Source organism: Podarcis vaucheri (assembly GCF_965113315.1).
Source record: "Podarcis vaucheri genome assembly, chromosome: 17".
NCBI lineage: Eukaryota > Metazoa > Chordata > Lepidosauria > Squamata > Lacertidae > Podarcis > Podarcis vaucheri.
The window spans coordinates 33,347,340-33,368,487 of record NC_138755.1 but is presented as its reverse complement, the minus strand read 5'-3'; the positions used below and the strand labels follow the sequence as shown (position 1 = coordinate 33,368,487).

The 21,148-nt window shown below is 48.0% G+C and overlaps 1 protein-coding gene across 1 annotated transcript in view; it reads left to right on the top strand.

Annotated features, from left to right (window-relative positions):
- Window positions 1-20,825, top strand: part of EPHA1 (EPH receptor A1) — an 84,559-nt gene extending 63,734 nt beyond the window's left edge. Inside the window, exons 7-18 of the mRNA XM_082204669.1 lie at window positions 1,198-1,322; window positions 2,143-2,302; window positions 5,044-5,137; window positions 5,254-5,309; window positions 8,800-8,922; window positions 9,018-9,203; window positions 10,088-10,149; window positions 11,333-11,542; window positions 13,076-13,225; window positions 15,364-15,557; window positions 16,839-16,994; window positions 19,891-20,825. Coding sequence (XP_082060795.1) covers window positions 1,198-1,322; window positions 2,143-2,302; window positions 5,044-5,137; window positions 5,254-5,309; window positions 8,800-8,922; window positions 9,018-9,203; window positions 10,088-10,149; window positions 11,333-11,542; window positions 13,076-13,225; window positions 15,364-15,557; window positions 16,839-16,994; window positions 19,891-19,969 — 1,595 coding nt within the window. The 3' untranslated portion in view covers window positions 19,970-20,825. The remainder of the gene's footprint in view (window positions 1-1,197; window positions 1,323-2,142; window positions 2,303-5,043; window positions 5,138-5,253; window positions 5,310-8,799; window positions 8,923-9,017; window positions 9,204-10,087; window positions 10,150-11,332; window positions 11,543-13,075; window positions 13,226-15,363; window positions 15,558-16,838; window positions 16,995-19,890) is intronic.
- The last annotated feature ends 323 nt before the right edge of the window (window positions 20,826-21,148 follow it).

Below are 21,148 nucleotides of genomic sequence, written 5' to 3'. Positions count from 1 at the left end.
ATAAACAGATTATTGTAATGTAGATGCTCTTCAGGATTTATGCATCCTAGTCACTCTTGGCAGAACTCTTATCATTCTGTTTGCTTTATGAAGGCAACAGAATTAGAAGCTAACAAAATCATTTCCCATATCCCTGTCAGGCCTTTCCATCCCCATTGGTGGCCACTATCACAAACCGTGTACAGTAGTACCTCGGGTTACAAACACTTCCGGTTATAGACTCCACTAGCCCGGAAGTAGTACCTCGGGTTAAGAACTTTGCCTCAGGATGAGAACAGAAATTGCGTGCTGGCGGCACGGCAGCAGCGGGAGGCCCCATTAGCTAAAGTGGTGCTTCAGGTTAAGAACAGTTTCAGGTTAAGAACAGACCTCTGGAACAAATTAAGTTCGTAACCAGAGGTACCACTGTATTTAATCTGCAAAACCTTTGTTGTGGATGCATCAGTGAAATAGGAAAGTTGATTCTCCAGTCTAACAGTTGACAGTCAAAATGGCAAAAATTGTTTTGAGTTCCCTGGTGCCATCATAAGCACATGAACCGCTCCTTCTACCTTGTCTGTGTGTGTGTGTGTGTGTGTGTGTGTCTGTGTCTGTGTCTGTGTCTGTGTGTGTATGTGTGTGTTTAAAGAGTCAGATTTTTATGCTGCAGAAAGCAGCTTATAAAGAGAGGTGGTCTTTTTGAACGCAGGGTTAATCCAGGACATATCTAAAGCAGGCTGTGGTACAGACAGCATTGTGGTTTCTTCTCTGAAGTCTGTGGGATTCCCAGAAACGAAAAGTGACGTTGGAAATTCACACCCTTGTGCCTCAAGATGCCTTTAAGAGTTGTGTCATTCTTAGAAATGCACTTCTGTGTACAAGAAGCAGTATCCAAAAAGTGGAAGGAAGTGAAGTCAAATGGGAGCGAAAGTATGTTTGAAGGATGCTAGCAAGTTCTGACTCATGGGTCTCCTGGTCTGCTGCTCTAATGACAGCCCAAATGCGGCCCTAGAGACAGCCACCTTACTTTGGCTCAGAGAAGGGCAAGCTCTGTGCAGAATTTGTTAGGTTTAGCCAATCTGCTTCTAACTGGGCAGAGTCAGGAAAAGCAATGACCTCCAGCGCTTTCACTAAGGGAATTAGGGGTGTGGGATGAATTGCTAGCCTGCTGCCAAGAGCAGGTTATACTTTGACCATCTCTCCTTTCTTTATGTGCAGTCCCTGGCAAGGTGACTGATCTCATCCTGGCAAGGCGAAATGACAGCAGCCTCTCTGTGACTTGGTCACCGACACGACATCGCAGCCGTAGCTCCGTGAACTACGAGGTTATGTACTTTGAGAAGGTGAGATATGTTCTTCCTTTGCTCAACACCTGCAAACTTCATCAATGTTCCCCTTCCATTTCACAAGCTCTTCAAGTCCTATAGCATATGGGTTTGGAACCTCTGGCCCATGGATTCAGTTTTGCCTGCCAGGCTGTTTCCCCCAAACCACACCTGATGTCATATGTGACGTTAGGTGTGCGGCAGGTAGAGATGGGTTTGGATCAGCTGCTCACCCCGCTGGTCCCTTCAGAAAGCACCATTGAACTCCCTTCCCTGCACATCAGCTAAAGCACGAGGAGTTCAGTCCTGCTTGGCTGTTATCTCTCCCCGCATCCCCATGCACCAACTTTGGCAGGTGGGTGGGTGTCAGACACCTGATGCCATTATTATGAATTTAGGTGATGGACAGGTGGGTGCTAAAGATCTTGACTCCTGGGCCAGAAAGGTTCCCAACCCTTGCTATAAAGGTAAAGGGACCCCTGACCATTAGGTCCAGTTGTGGCCAACTCTGGGGTTGCGGCGCTCATCTCACTTTATTGGCCGAGGAAGCTTCCAGGTCATGTGGCCAGCATGACAAAGCCACTTCTGGTGAACCAGAGCAGCGCACGGAAACGCCGTTTACCTTCCCGCCGGAGCGGTCCCTATTTATCTACTTGCACTTTGACGTGCTTTCGAACTGCTAGGTTGGCAGGAGCAGGGACGAGCAACGGGAGCTCACCCCGTCACGGGGATTCGAACCACTGACCTTCTGATCGGCAAGTCGTAGGCTCTGTGGTTTAACCCACAGCGCCACCCGTGTCCCCAACCCTTGCTATAGCACAGCCTAATTGTTTTGCAGGGAGAAGAGAAGCACTACACTGTCCAACACCTCCGGGAACCCCAAGTAACTTTGGCAAATCTGCAGCCTGACACAGCTTACCTGATGCGCGTGCGCTCCATCACAGACTCTGTCGCTGGGCCATATTCCCAGGAACAGGAATTCCGCACTCTTCCACAAGGTAGACCCCTTGATGCCCCACTTTGTTTGTAAAGGAGGGATTCTTGCTAATGGATTTGGGACTAAACTAGATGCAAGGAACAATTCAGATTGGGATTGTGTTGCAAGTGTAGAAAGCTAATTTTCCACCCACTCCAAGCTGTTTCATGCAGCAGTTGTATTTGCTGCCTGAAGCTCCCCTCTTTGTGACACCAGCTTCCTGCAAGGAATACATAAACTGTGTGGGGCAAGTCTATGTGCCCAAACTCCTGGAGACATGAACCTGTAAACCCTTCTTACTGTGGCTTTCTAGTGCCTCTTGTTGCTAAATTTATTACTTTCTCTTCACCCACAGGTCCCAGAGCAGGTTACAGCAACTTAAAATTCATAAGAAAAAAACAGTTAAGACAAGTCACAAGAATAGGTTGGGTGCTGATAAGATATCAGAGGCCAGGATAAAGAGGCACATTGGCAGCATCCACCCAAAGCTGTAAAGAAGCCAGACACACCTCTTGTGGGGAGAGAATTCCACAATGTAATAATAATAATAATAATAATAATAATAATAATAATAATAATAATAATTTATTTATTTATACCCCGCTATCTGGCTGAGTTTCCCCAGCCACTCTGGGCGGCTTCCAATCAAGTGTTAAAAACAGTACAGCATTAAATACTTGAACTTCCTTGAAACAGGGCTGCCTTCAGATGTCTTTTAAAGATAGGATAGCTACTTATTTCCTTCACATCTGAAGGGAGGGTGTTCCACAGGGTGGGCATGGTGCCTGTGGAACAGGCCCTCTTTCTGGTTCCCTCACTTCTCGCAATGAGGGAACCGCCAGAAGGCCCTCGGCGCTGGACTTCAGTGTCCGGGCTGAACGATGGGGGTGGAGACACTCCTTCAGGTATACAGGACCAAGGCCGTTTAGGGCTTTAAAGGTCAGCACCAACACTTTGAATTGTGCTCGGAAACGTACTGGGAGCCTATGTAGATCTCTCAGGACTGGTGTTATGTGGTCCTGGTGGCCACTCCCAGTCACCAGTCTTGCTGCCGCATTCTGGAATAATTGCAGTTTCCGGGACACCTTCAAACGTAGCCCCATGTGGAGCGCATTGCAGTAGTCCAAGCGGGAGATAACTAGAGCATGCACCACTCTGGTGAGACAGTCTGCGGGCAGGTAGGGTCTCAGCCTGTGTACCAGGTGGAGCTGGTAGACAGCCGCCCTGGACACAGAATTAACCTGCGCCTCCATGGACAGCTGTGAGTCCAAAATGACTCCCAGGCTGCGCACCTGGTCCTTCAGGGGCACAGTTACCCCATTCAGGACCAGGGAATGTAGAGGCTGTCACAGACAATGCCTTATCCTGGGCCACCTCACCCCCAAACTTCTGAGGGAAGTAGAACTACCAAGAGGGCCCTCTCTGCTGGTCCTAACACCTGAGTGGGTCTGTTGGCACACCTTGTGCATTTGCTGTGGCATAAACATGTGCAACAATCTGCTAAGAACAATGGCTGTATGAAACTTCTCTGAAACCCACCCACTCCCCAGTGTGGCCCTTGGATGGGATAAATAAGGTCAGCAAAGACATTATAGGAAACTAGAACTAAGGATAACGCCAAGCATTGTTTCCAAAAAAAGAAAGAAATGCACTTTAAAAAATTATCCACACAGCACTCAGTACTGAAAGTGTAATTGGGATCTGGGCCAAGCCACTCACTTACTAGTGGTTCCATACCCAACGTAAATACTGAAGAAAGCATTTGGGATAAATTTGGCATTGAGCATACACTTCATAACAGTTCAGCTCCTCAAGTCCTTCCAATGACCTCTCAGATCAGGTATTTATAGATAAAGAGTTTTGATAAATAGGGCAGCAAAAGAACACCCAGGGTGCGTTGGGGTTTAATACGCATTCACTTTCTGTGTATATTAAGGCACAAAAAGTATCAGGATTGTGTTTGCCTGGGGCTGGCGTGCCTGCCTGGGGAATGGGGTTGTTGTTGTTGTTTAGTCATTTAGTCGTGTCTGACTCTTCGTGACCCCATGGACCAGAGCACGCCAGGCACTCCTGTCTTCCACTGCCTCCCGCAGTTTGGTCAGACTCATGCTGGTAGCTTCGAGAACACTGTCCAACCATCTCGTCCTCTGTCGTCCCCTTCCCCTTGTGCCCTCCATCTTTCCCAACATCAGGGTCTTTTCCATGGAGTCTTCTCTTCTCATGAGGTGGCCAAAGTGCTGGAGCCTCAGCTTCACGATCTGTCCTTCCAGTGAGCACTCAGGGCTGATTTCCTTCAGAATGGAGAGGTTTGATCTTCTTGCAGTCCATGGGACTCTCAAGAGTCTCCTCCAGCACCATAATTCAAAAGCATCAATTCTTCGGCGATCAGCCTTCTTTATAGTCCAGCTTTCACCTCCATACATCACTACTGGGGGGAATGGGGTTATCTCACTTATATACATTGTAGGAAACATGTAAGTAGCATTTATATGAACAAAATAGACCAAATAATTTGTGGTCTGTACTCTGCAAAATCGGAAGCAAAGGTGGTGTTTTATTTGACATTGGGCTCTAAGCGTAAATGCCACTTCTTCATTACTTTTCCTTACATCTGGTTGAAACAAATCCTGTGCTTTCACATAGCTATGCCTACAGTTACTCTGAATCCCTATGGAAATCCAGATATATTTCTGGAATGGTGAGCCCTGGCTAGGGCTGCCTGGCCCTGGAACGATGTCTATAACCTGCGTTTTGGTCTTGCAGACACTGGGATGCCCTCTGGAGGAGTGATTGTCAGCATCATCTTTGGAGTTCTGCTGTTTATCGGTCTGGTTGTCGGTCTCCTTGTTTGCCGAAGGTAGAGATGGCGGTTCTCGAGGGTGGAGGGAATCCTGGGCATTGTTATTTGGTTTGTTTCTGTGCTCTGGATGGTTATACCGTCTCTGTTCTGATGTTTATCCTTATCTGTTTTAGGCACTCTTACCGACGCGGAGCCCGGCGATGCCACAAGCAATCCAGCTATGACCGAGGTGAGTGCCTGGAGTCGGGGAAGGCAGAGGAGGTGAAAGGCTTCAGAGTTCAGAGCCCTAAGCTACATGTAACATGCAGACCAGCCAGATGAGCATTTGAGAATATCAAAAGCCACTTTGATGGGGATGGTCAGTAGTGCAGGGTTTTTTAGGGGGGGGGTGTAGGGAGAGTGATGATTAACTTTTCCTCAGCAGGTGTACTTCTGCTCCAAATTCCTCCCCTCCTCTATCCATACCTGTCAAGCGTCCCTTATTTGGTGGAACAGTCCCTTATCCCAGCGCCATGTCCTGCTGCTGTCCCTTATTGATGACGTCCGTTAAATTTCCTGGGTTTCAAAGGAAGCAGCTCTTCTCCTTCCCTCCCTGCTGGCCAGGGAGGAGGGAGGCTCCAACCGTGTTGCTTGGCTTCATTGCTCACCCAATAGGAAGTCTAAGAACTACTGGGGGGTGGAGCTTGCATGCCTTGTGCTGATCAAATCGGCTGCGTTGCCTGGGGACTCGCCTTTGCTCAGCACTTCCCAGCGGAGAGGTAACAGTGATTTTCCTTGAGGCTTCGTTTGGCTGCTGGCTAGGCTTTCTGCCTTTGGCTCAGAGGGGCTCAGAAGTTGAACATACCTGTGTTCGGAAAATCCCTTATTTTGGCTGCTGATCCCTTATTTTCGAGGCTGCTGGTCCCTTATTTTCAAATCTGTAAGTTGACAGCTATGCCTCCATCCCATGTCCCCTCAGTGTGAAGTCCAGATATATATTGCCAAGCACAATCTCACACTTAGGCCCACCAACTCTAAGGGGCTGCCTTGTCTTCAGCCTCTTCAATATTTGTTGGAAAGGGACCAGGACAGCTCAGTGTTGAGGGGGCCTGGCATGCGCTATCACACACATTGCATGTTGCAGCTTCAGCAGCTGGCTCTTTCAGAGTGCTCGGTCTCCTGCAGGCAGCATGACATCACACTGTGACATCACACACACACGATACGCGACGGGCCACCTCTTTTTTTTGAAATGATTTTTACTGGTTTTGCAAAATAAATCTCACAATTAACACAATTAAATTTTAGACTCAAACAAGAGTCTTCCGAATCTTAGGACTTAACCTCCTCCCCTCTGTGGGTCCTTTCTATATCTTAATCAACTGCATATTATAGTTCATCTGAATTATAATCCTCCAGTACAGTCATACCTTGGGTTACAGCTGCTTCAGGTTGCGGTTTTTTGGGTTGCAGACCGCCGAAACCCAGAAGTACCGGAACGGGTTACTTCCGGGTTTCAGCAGTCGCGCATGCGCAGAAGCACTAAATCGCGCTTTGCGCATGCACAGAAGCGCTGAATTGCAACCCGCACATGTGCAGAAGCGCAGACGCGGGTTGCACATCCCGGGTTGCGAATGTGCATCCCGCACGGATCACGTTCTCAACCGAACGTCCACTGTATAATCAAAGTCTTTGTAACATTCCAAGAGTTAGTGAAAGCCTTCCAAAAAGCTCAATTGATTACAGTGTTATTTTAAATACCGTCTGTATTTGTCCCTTTCTCTATTGAAGTTTTGGTCTTCCTGATTTTTGGTTTTCCCAGTCAGTCTCGCCATCTTTGCATAGTCAAGTAGTTTCACCTGCCTGTCCGCTTTTGTTGGCATCTTATCCTCTTTCCATCGCTGCGCAAGCAGCATCCTTGCAGCTGTGCGACAGGCCACCTTCATCTTGGGGGCCACCTGGTGCCTCTGCTCACACTTGACAGAAGTCGGGGGGAAAGGGATGATTTGGTGTGTGGAAATGGGCACGGGGGGGGGGGAATTCACTGCGACATTTACTGTTCTAATGCAGGTTTTGAGCTGCCACTATATAACATGTCATTTGAACAGGTAACTTTCAAACCGGGTGCTTAATCAGGGCATGCAGTTCAGGCACTAGGTACTTGACCTACCATGGTCTTCTCTGCAGCAGTGGAGGGAGTCCACAAAGCCAGAGCGATTTAAAAATTGTACCCAAGTCCACAGCCAGCCTAAGTGAGCATCCGGTGAGATGCGAGGAGGTAATTCTAACTCCTCATGAAAAGGCAGAAACCTAAACACAAGTTGCCTAATATGTTTAAAAAACACCACTTGATTTATTAAACAACATAACGATACAGTTTTAAAGTGTTAAGCACAAAGTACCATATTTTTCGCTCTATAACACGCACCCGACCATAACACACACATAGTTTTTAGAGGAGGAAAATCCGTAGGTATGCCACCCGTAGGCATTTCCTCCATAACATGCACAGACATTTCCCCTTACTTTCTAGGAGGAAAAAAGTGAGTGTTACAGTGCAAAAAATACGGTACTTTTTGCTGACCAGCTGAATAGAATACTGCCTACATGCTCTCCTTTATATCTCCAAAAGTAAAAGATCTAAAACAGGGTGAGGTGGTCCAACTTTTCATACCAAGTGGGCTGCGAGAGTACTTCGACATGGAACTCATGGGCCAAGCACTGCCTTGTCGAGCAAGCGGGGTGGGGTTGGGGGTTGGGAGTGAGGCCAGAATTTTACCCAAACCTGCCAGCTCTCTACTACTTTTCCAAAGCCTAGTAAGCAAGATCCCAGGCTTTGGAAAGGAGGTGGCAGGACATGGGCAGGGTCCCAGAGCCCTCCCACCTCCTTCCCAAAGTTGAGAAAGGAGGTGGGAGGACTCCAGGATCCTTGCCAGAGCCCTCACGCCTCCTACCCAAGCCCAGCCACGGACTGGGGATGCGTCAAATGTTGCTGAGGACCGCAAAATAAGACCTCGCTTGTTGGACTACCCTGATCTAAAAGCTTTAAAATAAAATAAAAGCTGAATATCCAGGCAAGAAGCCTGGGATATTATTGCTCATTCACCAGCACAGCCCACTTCTCCCTGTGTCTATAACCTTGAATGGAGATTGGGTGATCCATGCTCATCTTTCCAGCACCTGATGTCGCATGTGGCATTGGGCATGGGAGAGTTCAAGGTGCAGGTGCTTCGAAGGAAGAATTAGGTGCACACTCCCAAGTGTGCTTTTGTTTCTTCCTTTGCAGGCAAAATTCAGTGCTTTTAAAACTTGGCAACTTTTCCTGTTCTCCTTCAGCTTCAGTACGTTTGCTCTAGTAGCTTTAGGCTGTAACCTTACACAGCGAGATTTACTTTTCCAAGCCAATACGTTTAGGACTAGGATGTCGGCTGGGGGAATTCTTGCGTCTTACTGTACCGAAAGAGCAAAACCTTTGTGCAGAAATCATTTACAGTGATGGTGTTATGTACTGAAGTTCTCACCCTGGGCCAGCAGGGGGATACTGTAGATAGTTATGCAAATAAGGGATCGAAAGTAACGTTCAGTGATTGGATCGTTTTAGAAAATTGTTACAGTTACATTGTACTGGAGCTCTATATAAGCAGGGTGACTGAGCCCTTCAGTTCTGTTTTGTCCTGGCCTGTGAATAAACAAGAGCTGTTTGCAGAACCCACAACTTAACAGATGGCTCTTTATTACAGATGAGATTTGGTTGAAGCCATACGTAGACCTCCAGCCCTATGACGATCCCAGCAGGGGAGTCCTAGAATTCACAAAAGAGCTAGACCCATCCGTTGTCACCATGGAGACTGTTATTGGCGAAGGTGCGTATCATGAGGTTCCTGCTCTCTTTGTGGTCAGGAGATCCTTTTTCTATATCCCCAATACTCTCTTTTTCTTTCCTCTGAATACTCCACAGGCGAGTTTGGGGAGGTCTACTGTGGGAACCTGCGTTTCCCAGGGAAGGAACGTGTCGTGGTGGCCATCAAGACCTTGAAGTCAACTTACTCAGACTCAACATGGTGGAACTTCTTGCGCGAGGCGACGATCATGGGCCAGTTCAATCACCCCAACATTGTCCGCTTGGAAGGAGTCGTTACAAAACGTAAGGGCTCAGCCATGACGGGGCAGTAGCGCCTGGTGGTGGAATGGGCCGGTTTTCACTACGTGGAATCACCAGTGAGTGTGAGGCTTCTGTGGAAGGTGCTGGAGCAGCATGTGGGAGCTACCAGATTCAGTCCTTGCCATCTCCAATGAGAATAATAATAATAATAATTTTTTTTGTACCTTGCCCATCTGACTGGGTGGGAAGCCACTCTGAGTGGCTTCCAACATGCATAAAAACATAATAAAACATCAAACATTAAAAAGCTTTCCTACGCAGGGCTGCCTTCAGATGTCTTCTAAAGGTTATATACTTAAAGGTAAAGGGACCCCTGACCATTAGGTCCAGTCGTGACCGACTCTGGGGTTGCGGCGCTCATCTCGCTTTATTGGCCAAGGGAGCCAGCGTACAGCTTCCGGGTCATGTGGCCAGCATGACTAAGCTGCTTCTGGCGAACCAGAGCAGCACACGGAAACACCGTTTACCTTCCCGCTGGAGCGGTACCTATTTATCTACTTGCACTTTAACGTGCTTTCAAACTACTGGGTTGGCAGGAGCAGGGACCGAGCAACAGGAGCTCACCCCATCATGGGGATTTGAACCGCCGACCTTCTGATCGGAAGTCCTAGGCTCTGTGGTTTAACCCACAGCGCCACCCGCGTCAATAATAATAATAATAATAAAAATCATCCCTGCCCTGTGAGCTTGGAGGGCTACAAAGCAGACGATAACTGGGCAAGAGGAACCAGAAACTTCATGTGTTCAAAAGGTTAAAATGATTTTTCCATTTGGTTTTTTGGGGAAAGCCTAGAGAGCCATTGCCAACCAGATGGGAAGTAAGGTGAGGGCAGCGCTAGTAATTTTCTTTTCTTTTTTCTTCCCAGGACACCCAATGATGATTATCACGGAATACATGGAAAATGGGGCTCTGGACACCTTCTTACGGGTGAGTCCTTTTTCATCAGCCACTTAGGCATCGTCGGTTGGTAAAGCTGTATCAGAGCTGTATTAATTCAGATTGAAGGTGGAGACTCCATGCAAAAGGAAATTCAACCTAAGAAAATGAGCACGTTGGAGAGAGAAGGCTCAGCTAGAACCCGTCCCAATGCCAAATCATTTTCTATATGCGCACTTTTTAATTTTTGCATGGAGGAGTATTTAGCCATGTCATTCCCCAATGCCACTACGAAGTAAAGGAGCCTGACCAGAGCTTTACCACCTGAATGATAACTAGGCCTAGAAGAGGAAAGGAAACTTGTCGCTTTTGTCTGGCAGTGCTCATGGTTTCTGGCTTTGATCTAGGGACCAGGGTTTCTGAAGGACTGCTTTATCGCATGTGAAACTACATGGTCTTCCTCAGAGGCCTCTTCTCCGGGTGCCCTTGCCTTCTGAAGTTAGGCATCTAGGACCTTTTCTATAGTGGGACCCTGGTTGCAATACACCCTATGTAAGAATGTAAGAGGAGCCTTGCTGGATCAGACTAAGGGTTCATCTGTAGCTCAGCATCCTGTTCTCACAGTGGCCAAACAGATGCCGGTGAGAAGCCCTCAAGCAGGGAATGAGCATAGTCCATAGCTGTCAACCGTCCCTTATTTGGCAGGAAAGTCCCTTATCCCAGCACTGTGTCCCGCTGCTATCCCTTATCGATGATGTCCCTTAAATTTCCCGGGTTTCAAAGGAAGCAGCTCCTCTCCCTCCCTGCCTGCCGGCCAGGGAGGAAGGAGGCTCCAACTGTGTTGCTTGGCTGCGTTGCTCACCCAATGAAGAGTCTAAGAATGACTGGGGGGTTGAGCTTGCATGCCTTGTGCTGATCAAATCGGCCGCATTGCCTAGGGACTCGCCTTTGCTCAGCGCTTCCCAGCGGAGAGGTGACGGTGGTTTTCCTTGCTGCATCCCCTTTGCCGGGTTGCTGCGCTGTGGGAACCACCACTTGAGGCTTTGTTTGGCTGCTGGCTGGGCTTTCTGCCTTTGGCTTGGACCTAATGGTCAGGGGTCCCTTTCCCTTTCCCTTTAAGCTGTGGCTATAATGTTTCATTGCCACGACAATTCCAAAACTGCATTCTTCACTTTGAAACAAGCGGCTAAGCGCAGGGAGAAGACTTTTCTATGTGCCTGTGTTTGTGTTTCAGGAGAACATGGACAAGTTCAGTGCGGTGCAGCTTGTGACAATGTTGCAGGGCATTGCCTCGGGGATGACCTACCTGTCAGACCGCAACTATGTGCACCGGGACCTGGCGGCCCGCAACATTCTGGTGTCTCATAACCTTCAGTGCAAGGTTTCAGATTTTGGTCTTTCTCGGATATTAGAAAACGACGTGGAGGGAACTTACGAAACGAAGGTAAAATTATGGAAACAAGATAAATAAAGTAGGGAGTAGGGCTGGGCGATGTATCAATATATTATCCAAAACTGTGTGCTGGTCCCGGGGGGGGGTTTACCGTGCAGCGTGGTCTGAGTCCGGTCCTAGGTCAAGGGTATGGAGGCTGTCCATCAAGGGCGAAGCGGGGTCCGAGGCAAGGAGCCGGGCGTGGTCAGGAACTCTGGAAGAGCAGGACAGGGTGCCGGCAGGAACAGGTTACCAACGATGTTGCTCCCGCAACCTTGGACTGGGCTGACTGGCCTTTATCTCCTCTGAGGCACAGGGCGGTCCCGGCCCACAGGTGACTCGCCTCTCCTGGCCTTAAGGCGAGCACTCCTCCTGTGAGAACTTAGTTCCCTCCGCCTCTCTGCCCTGAGCCTCTGCAGCTCTGGAGAGGCTGGAGGGTTACTGGACCCAGGGGCAACCTCACCTTCCCCTGACAGGGCTGGGAGAGGAGCACCTGCAGGCAATGAGTCCTTGATCACCTCCGGAGCCAGAGCGGATTCAGCTGGTGTCTGCTCCTGAGGATCCGGCACAGGTGAGGGCCTTTCAGGTTCAAGCCCCTGCCCCAGCTCAGCTGGCCCTGGAGGCGGGGACTCCTGTGCAGGCTGGGATTCCTCAGGTTCAGCCTCTGAATCAGACTCCCAGGCCATCACAAACTGGTTTGAAGTCCATATCGTGATATTGGTTTCATAGTTTTTGACCTGGCAATATGGACTTCAAACCAGTTTGTGATGGCTGCTGTTTGTCTCGTAGAGCTGGGCCAAAACTAGCAGACTTACTCAGAACTCCAAGGAGCCAAATGGCAGGTACCGTATTTTTCGCTCTATAAGACGCACCAGCCCAAAAGACGCACCTAATTTTTGGAGGTGGAAAACAAGAAAAAAATATTCTGAATCTCAGAAGCCAGAACAGCAAGAGGGATCGCTGTGCAGTGAAACCAACAATCCCTCTTGCTGTTCTGGCTTCTGGGATAGCTGCGCAGCCTGCATTCGCTCCATAAGACGCACACACATTTCCCCTTACTTTTTAGGAGGGAAAAAGTGAGTCTTATAGAGCAGAAAATACGGTAACTTTCTGATTTAGACTGGGTATAGTGAAATGCCTGAATAAAATACTTAAGGGAGTAACACAGAGCAAGTCAGAGCATTCTCAGAAATAAAGTTTTATTTTTAAAAAGTACAAAAAAAATGGTTGGGGGCTACTCTCTTCTTTATGTCATTAGAGAATTTTGTCAAGCAACCTGGATTTTGCCCTCTGCATCTTGATAAATTACTTCCTTCTACATTCAAACAAAATAGAAACTTTATGATCCAAGGTTCCAAGGAACACCAGCTTGAGCTCCTGGCAACAACGCCATGTTTTGCTTGCTTGCTTACTTATGTGTGTGTGTTTCACATATTTTTTCTTCCCTAGGGAAGGAAGCAGAGAGTGGCTTTGTGGGCTCCTAGATTGCAGTTGAATAGCCAAACCGTAGTTTCCATTTCACAGTTGCAATCTCTTTTTCAACAGGGTGGCAAGATCCCTATCCGATGGACAGCGCCTGAAGCTATTGCCCATCGAATCTTCACCTCAGCCAGTGATATCTGGAGTTTTGGCATTGTCATGTGGGAGGTGCTGTCCTATGGCGACAAGCCATATGGGGATATGACTAATCAGGAGGTAAGAGGGTCAAGGGAAACGCTTATTGAGCAAGGAAACCACCTCCTGGATTAGCGGAGCTGGAGCTGAACTAGAAGAGATCGTAATAAAGAACACGTTTCCAGATTTCCCCATGGCCCAAAATTCCGTTTTCTACTTTCCTGAAGGGAGCAGCCATAGTTGGGCAGCCCAACTGAGATCCATTAGTCATGAGTTTCAGTACATTAACCAATTTGATTAAATCTGCATAGGAGAAAAAACAATGGGTTGCGTCCAGTGCTCTGCCAGCATAAATCTGTGGGTGCAGTAGGGCTTCCATTTCCTCTTCTCCACACACTCCCAAATCCACTTTGGAGGATCTCCCAACCCCCTGAAGCTGATTTGGGGGGCATGCAGGGGCTGGAAGGGATGCGGGTGGCGCTGTGGGTTAAACCACAGAGCCAAAGATGTCATAAAAGGATGTCACATAGAGGAGGGAGAAAGGTTGTTTTCTGCTGCTCCAGAGAAGCGGACACGGAGCAATGGAGCCAAACTACAAGAAAGAAGATTCCACCTAAACATTAGGAAGAACTTCCTGACAGTAAGAGCTGTTAGACAGTGGAATTTGCTGCCAAGGAGTGTGGTGGAGTCTCCTACTTTGGAGGTCTTTAAGCAGAGGCTTGACAACCATATGTCAGGAGTGCTCTGATGGTGTTTCCTGCTTGGCAGGGGGTTGGACTCGATGGCCCTTGTGGTCTTTTCCAACTCTATGATTCTATGATTCTATTCTAAAGACTTGCTGATCAGAAGGTCGGTGGTTCAAATCCCCGCGATGGGGTGAGCTCCCGTTCCTCGGTCCCTGCTCCTGCCAACCTAGCAGTTCGGAAGCACGTCAAAGTGCAAGTAGATAAATAGGTACCGCTCCGGCGGGAAGGTAAACTGCGTTTCCGTGCGCTGCTCTGGTTCGCCACAAGCGCTTAGTCATGCTGGCCACATGACCCGGAAGGTGTACGCTGGCTCCCTTGGCCAATAAAGCGAGATGAGCGCCTCAACCCCAGAGTCGGCCATGACTGGACCTAATGGTCAGGGGTCCCTTTATCTTTACTAGGGGCTGGAGAGGACAGGGGGCTTATCTACTTTCCTGCTGCTCTTTCCAGGCACAGGTCCGTGCTTAAAAGCTCAGTGTCTGAGTGTGGTTTTGTTTTGCCCCAAGCTTTCCCCTCAAAAACCTGCTCTTTAGCGCTCAATTGGAGCAAACATCAATTCGGGCTTTCTGTGGATTGCTGTTTGCTCTGACTGAGCTTTAAAGAGCTCCAGAGGAAAATTGTGTACTCCGACATAAAGGTAAAGGGACCCCTGACCATTAGGTCCAGTCGTGGCTGACTCTGGGGTTGCGGTGCTCATCTTGCTTTATTGGCTGAGGGAGCCGGCGTGCATCTTCCAGGTCATGTGGCCAGCATGACTAAGCTGCTTCTGACGAACCAGAGCAGCGCATGGAAACACCGTTTACCTTCCCGCCAGAGCGGTACCTATTTATCTACTTGCACTTTGACGTGCTTTCTAACTGCTAGGTTGGCAGGAGCAGGGACCGAGCAACGGGAGCTCACCCCGTCGTGGGGATTCGAACCACCAACCTTCTGATCGGCAAGTCCTAGGCTCTGTGGTTTAACCCACAGCGCCACCAGCATCCCTTGTACTCGGACATAATCCCTGGAAAAAGCAGAGAAAAGGTGTGAAGCTCTGAGAGGAAGAGGAAACTCTTGTTACCAGCAAAGCTCAAGTTTTGGATACGGCCCAGCAGTTTAGAAGGGAACCTCACACACTGCTTTCAAAAGACGTGCATCTAATACAGTAGTAGCATCTCTCCTTTAAGAAATATTTCTCCTTCTCAAACATGCGGAAATGGATGCATTTTCTAAGATGCCACTCATCCATAAATTTTGCTGTTCAACTTGTATCGGAATTACTTTTAACAGAAGAATGTGGTGACCTCCTTAGCTCATACGTTTTTAATGAATTAATCAAATGGATTAAATGTGGCAGTTCCAATTCCAAAGGATTTCCCAATATTTAAACATTACGCTCCTGAGAAAGTAGCCCTCGACTCCAGTTTCTTAGGTAGCTGTGTTCTAAGGAATGTTTGCCCTGTTCACAGTGATCTTGTGTTTTACCTGGAACAGGTGATGAAGAGCATAGAGGATGGGTATCGGCTCCCCCCACCTGTGGACTGCCCATCCGTCCTTTACGAGATCATGAAGGTGTGTTGGTCATATGACCGGACCCGGAGACCCCGCTTCCGGGAGATCTTCGCTCAGCTAGAGCACTTCATCTCCAGTCCACATTTGCTTCGAACTGTGGCCGACTTTGACCCCAGGTAAGTGATACGCAGGGCAATACTTAGGGGACAGAGCTGTGTAAATTTGTGTGCATGCACACGGGCACACACACACACAAAGGGGAAGAATATAAAAAAAAGCTGAATTCTAAGTGCGATCTTACAGCGTTACCTTGCTTCTTGAATGGCTTAGTTGTCGAACAAATCGGCTCCCGAACACTGCAAACCCGGAAGTAAGCGTTCTGGTTTGCAAACGTTTTTCGGAAGCCGAACGTCTGACGTGGCTTCCTTCCGCTTGAGTGCAGGAAGCTCCTGCAGCCAATCGGAAGCCGCACCTTGGTTTTTGAACAGTTTTGGGAGTTGAATGGACTCCCGGAACAGATTACAGTAAGTTCGAGAACCAAGGAACCACTGTATTTATATATATTATTTGTTAGTCACTTTTCTGACCAAGTTAATTCAAAGTGGCTTTCATGAAAACAAATTAAAAACCAACATTAAAAACCTAAAAACACTAAGGTAGGACCAGAGGTCCCACCCCACTAAAAGAGGCAATGCCACCCTTCAAATTAAGGGCCCAAAACTCAGTAGAAAAGGATTTGCCTGGCACCTAAAACTGGATAAAGATGTTGCCAGGCCCAATTATGCATAGCTGGATAATCTCTTTTGTTTTGGCCTGGCTTATTCCCTGCAGAAGGTTGGCTTATTCCCTGGCTTATTCTCTGCAGAAGGTTGGCGGTTTGAATCCCCACGACGGGGTGAGCTCCCATTGCTCGGTCCCTGCTCCTGCCAACTTAGCAGTTCGAAAGCACCTCAAAGTGCAAGTAGATAAATAGTTACTGCTCTGGCGGGAAGGTAAACGGCGTTTCCGTGCGCTGCTCTGGTTCTCCAGAAGTGGCTTAGTCGTGCTGGCCACATGACCCGGAAGCTGTACGCCGGCTCCCTTGGCCAATAAAGCGAGATGAGCGCCGCAACCCCAGAGTCGGTCACGACTGGACCTAATGGTCAGGGGTCCCTTTACCCTTTACCTTTATTCCCTGCATGCTGAATTCTGTACACACCCTCACTTTCTGTGCTTTTGGAGCACTTTGCAGAATTGTACCCTGCCCTTCAATGTGTTCGTGGCATCAGTGCCAGCCTGGGTTGCATCAATGGCTTCTCCATGCTAGTTTATGGGATGCCATAAACGCCCGCTGGGTAAAGCGTAGACATTTCTCTCCAGCTCCATCAGAAGGGGGTGGGGGGGGCGTGCTGGTCTTCTCATGAACTGCCTTCATTTTAAGTGTTGCATCAGGTCTGAAAATGCCTATCGATCCCCAGGGTGACGCTCCGCCTCCCCAGCTGCAGTGGCTCCGATGGGATTCCTTATCGGTCTATCCCAGAGTGGTTGGAATCCATCCGCATGAAGCGCTACATCATCAATTTCCGCACTGCCGGCCTCAACACCATGGAATCCATCCTGGAACTTTCTGCCGAGTAAGCACTGGGCACCCTGAATTTGGGATTCTGCTCTTCCAGGGCAGAAGAGAGGAGAGGGAAGGGAGGACATGCAGCTAGGTGCCACCGTCTATTGCATACAAAGACATTCAGGGATGCAGGTGGTACTGTGGTCTAAACCACTGAGCCTCTTTGGGCTTCCTTATCAGAAGGTCGGTGGTTCGAATCCCTGCAATGGGGTGAGCTCCCGTTGCTCTATCCCAGCTCCTGCCAACCTACCAGTTCGTAAGCACACCAGTGCAAGTAGATAAATAGGTACTGCGGGAAAGTAAATGGCGTTTCTGTGCTTTCTGGCTTCCGTCACGGTGTTCCGTTGCGGCAGAAGCGGTTTAGTCATGCTGGCCACATGACCCGAAAAGCTGTCTGTAGACAAACGCCGGCTCCCTCGGCCTGAAAGCGAGATGAGCACCGCAACCCCATAGTTGCCTTTGACTGGACTTAAGCATCCAGGGGTCCTTTTACCTTTACAAAGAAATTCATATGCACAGGATCAGAAAAAGAATCTCTCTGCCTGTCTGCTGATGCCTTAGCTACCAAGCTTGCACTCCTTTACAAGCACTTCTCATTATAGTTGTTCTTCTTTTCTCACCCTGCTCTCTTGGGTTCCGTCCAGACACTGAGCAGATACCGCTGCTTTTCCTGGTACACAGGCCGAGTGACCAGGAAAAGGTTTCATGTGCTAACTTTCTCTGTGTTAAGCTATAATTCAAGGACAAGAGGAGAGCCAATAAAAGGCCAAAATCCTGGCCAGAAGACGGAGAGAGAGACACTCTCCTGCTGCTTGTAAAGACCAAGAGTGAGATAGATCCTTGTATCTAGCTCATGATTGCCCAACGGAGTCTTTTGCTGTGGTTGAAAAGCAGGCAGAGAACCAACAGCTTAAGTCAGAGCATAATCAGAAAGAGTCACAGTAATGCTTTGTTGGAGAGCAGAGAATATGTGAGTTAAGAGGCCTGGTTAACCTTTGGCCTTCCAGATGTTCTCAGACTCCCAGCTGCTGTCAGCCCCAGATAGCATGGACAAGGGTGATGGATAATGGGAGTTGAGAGTCCAACAACATTGGGGGGGGGGGCAAAGGTTCCCCAGCCCTGAGCTAGTGCCATCTCCATCACAATCTCATTTTGTATGTGGGCTGGTAGTGAGGCTGAAAACAAACAGGGTGGTTCTCTCCCCCCCCCCTTCAGAACTGAAGGTGGTTTGAATAGGGCAATTTACCTATTCATTTACTCCCTCCTGCCTCACAGTTGACTCTGGTGAAACAGGTTTTAGTACCTCAGGTTAAGAACTTAATTTGTTCTGGAGGTCTGTTCTTAACCTGAAACTGTTCTTAACCTGAAGCACCACTTTAGCTAATGGGGCCTCCTGCTGCCTCTGCACGATTTCTGTTCTCATCCTGAAGCAAAGTTCGTAACCCGAGGTAATATTTCTGGGTCAGCAGAGTCTGTAACCTGAAGCGCATGTAACCTGAAGCGTCTGTAAGCTGAGGTACCACTGTACATTCTTTTCTTTTTTTCAAAAATCTGCAAAAGCTGGCCAGAGAAGTCAGCAAGCTAAAAAAGATCCTAGCAAAGGTTTACTCAAGAACTGATTTCAATGGGGCCTCCTTCCTAGTGAGCAGGCATAGGATTCTTTGGCGAGCTGGATATGTAAGAAATATTTGCAGAAGTAATAAGCATGGCCTTCTGTTAAGAGCATAAGATAAAATCACTAACTCATACCAAAATACCGGACACATATGAAAATAATCCTATGGAACCAAGGAATTAACATCAGCATACCAAAATTCACATGAGACAGTTAAGATAACTGCTGGCATCCATCACACTGCTAACGAATTGCTGCATTGCGTAAGATTGTATCTGTGCATCTTAGTATATTTAGTTTTACGGATGATGTACTATCCTTTAGCAGAGTGACACTTTTGCAGGTTCTGCTCATAGTTTTGCGTTGTGCTTGCCGTCTTACAAATTCAGCTTCCTGAAGCTCTTTTGTCACCTTCCCGGTGAATTAACATGTCTTTTTTGGGATCTGTCATAACACCTCCAAGCGCTCTAAAATATGTTGTCTGACTCCCAACTTGCAGAGAGTTTTGCCAGATCCACCTTGTGAGACAGCAAGCGGAATTGGTGATATTTCTGAGCCTTGAGCTCAGCTGAATTTCTAGGAATGGACTTTGGTAGGGCAGGTAACAAGTGTTGGGGGGAAAGACAATGTTTGTTTTTCTTTTTAGTGTTTATATTATTAACTTGTAAGATATGGATTTGTGGTTTTTGTGTGTGTGTTGGTTTTTGTGTTTTGTGTATTGTTATTTTTCGATATTTTTCATGTTGTTGTGTGGAAAATACTAATAAAATTTATTAATAAAAAAAGCAACAAGTGGTGGGGAAAGGGGACAGAGGTTTCTTAGGGTGCTACAGCTTTATGAAACCCTCTGCTTGTGTAGCAGTCTCAATCTCTCTTCACCTGCTAAGGTAAAGGGTAAAGGGACCCCTGACCATTAGGTCCAGTCGTGACTGATTCTGGGGTGGCGGCGCTCATCTCGCTTTATTGGCCGAGGGAGCCAGCGTACAGCTTCAGGGTCATGTGGTCAGCATGACTAAGCCGCTTCTGGTGAACCAGAGCAGCGCATGGAAACGCCGTTTACCTTCCCGCCAGAGTGGTACCTATTTATCTACTTCCACTTGACATGCTTTCGAACTGCTAGGTTGGCAGGAGCAGGGACTGAGCAATGGGAGCTCACCCCATCGCAGGGATTCGAACCGCTGACCTTCTGATCAGCAAGTCCTAGGCTCTGTGGTTTAACCCACAGCGCCACCCACGTCCCGCACCTGCTAAACAAGGCAGCTAATATTTCTCCCCTCCTGTTTTTTCCAAGGGACTTGAAGCAAATGGGTGTGACTCTTCCTGGCCACCAGAAGCGTATTCTGTGCAGCATCCAAGGCTTCAAAGAGTGATGGGGGTCTCGCATCACCAAGCTGTCACTGGACCCAACGCCACAGAGCCCAGCAGAACAAGGAGAAGAGAAGGGGAACAGACTGAGCTGATCTTGCAGTGGCGCAGCAAGCATTGGCCTGGGGCTCTGAGAGTTGATGGCAGAGTCTGCAGCATGTGCACCACCAACATTCCTTGTGCCCCAAAGCGCACAAGTTGGGACTTGAGCTTCCCAATGCAGAAAGCAACACTCCACGAGGCTCCCTGCAGATACTAATGCCAGAGGAATGGCCAGCGCTTAAAATGCAAACTCCTTGCTTCTCTCTCATTTTCTGTCTCACCACCTCTTGTTTCATTCTTGTGTTTCTACTCCCGCAGCAGCCACTCTGCCCGTCGCATTTCATAGTGACTAAGGAAGCAAGGTGTACTTAAAATTATAAGCAGAACTGAAGCCATTCTGCCGGCAAAGCCATTATCTAGCAATAAGGGGTCCCCTTCAAATGCAAAAGTTGTGCTTGAAGACTCAGGGATTGGGGGACGGGACTTGCCATTGTTTGCACAGTTCCTGGGGCCAAGACTGCCTACCTTGTACCTTAGCTCAGTGGCCTGGACTTGCCTTTATCACACAGCGTTGGATCAAATTTATACTGCTCCCCTTGTTGCTTATGTGTCTTATTTTCTCTCCTGGAGCCCAGTCCTAAGAGCAAAAATGGCTTGTTTACAGTTAGGCACCACATGCTCCAGAGAGCTTTGCTTCCTCAAGTTGAGGATCTTGCCTATATATATTTAAAATAGCAGGATGGGGAGGTGAGAAAGAAAACCCGGACCTGGGGTTGTGTGTTGTATATATGGTTTTGTAAATAAAAGTATCCAATCTGTGCCATGACTTTTATTATATACGGATCAGCCCCTTATTAAGTCAGCTGTCTATTGGGTTCCACAAAACTTAAAAGCAGGACTTGCAGCTTTCTCAAAGGAGGGAGAACTACATCTAACATAAAGTTACCCTTATAGGATTACAGCTTTTTAAAAACAAAACAAAATGAAAGCTACCTTTGCTCCTTTTCAAAGAAATATTCAAGGTTAAGGAAAAGCATCTGAGTACCTTGGATAATCAGATGAAAAAGAGTGTAGGGATCCTTTACCTTTTAGTGGTTGTGTTGAAGAGAAAAAGTTAACAGCATTGTTTGTCATGCAAATCA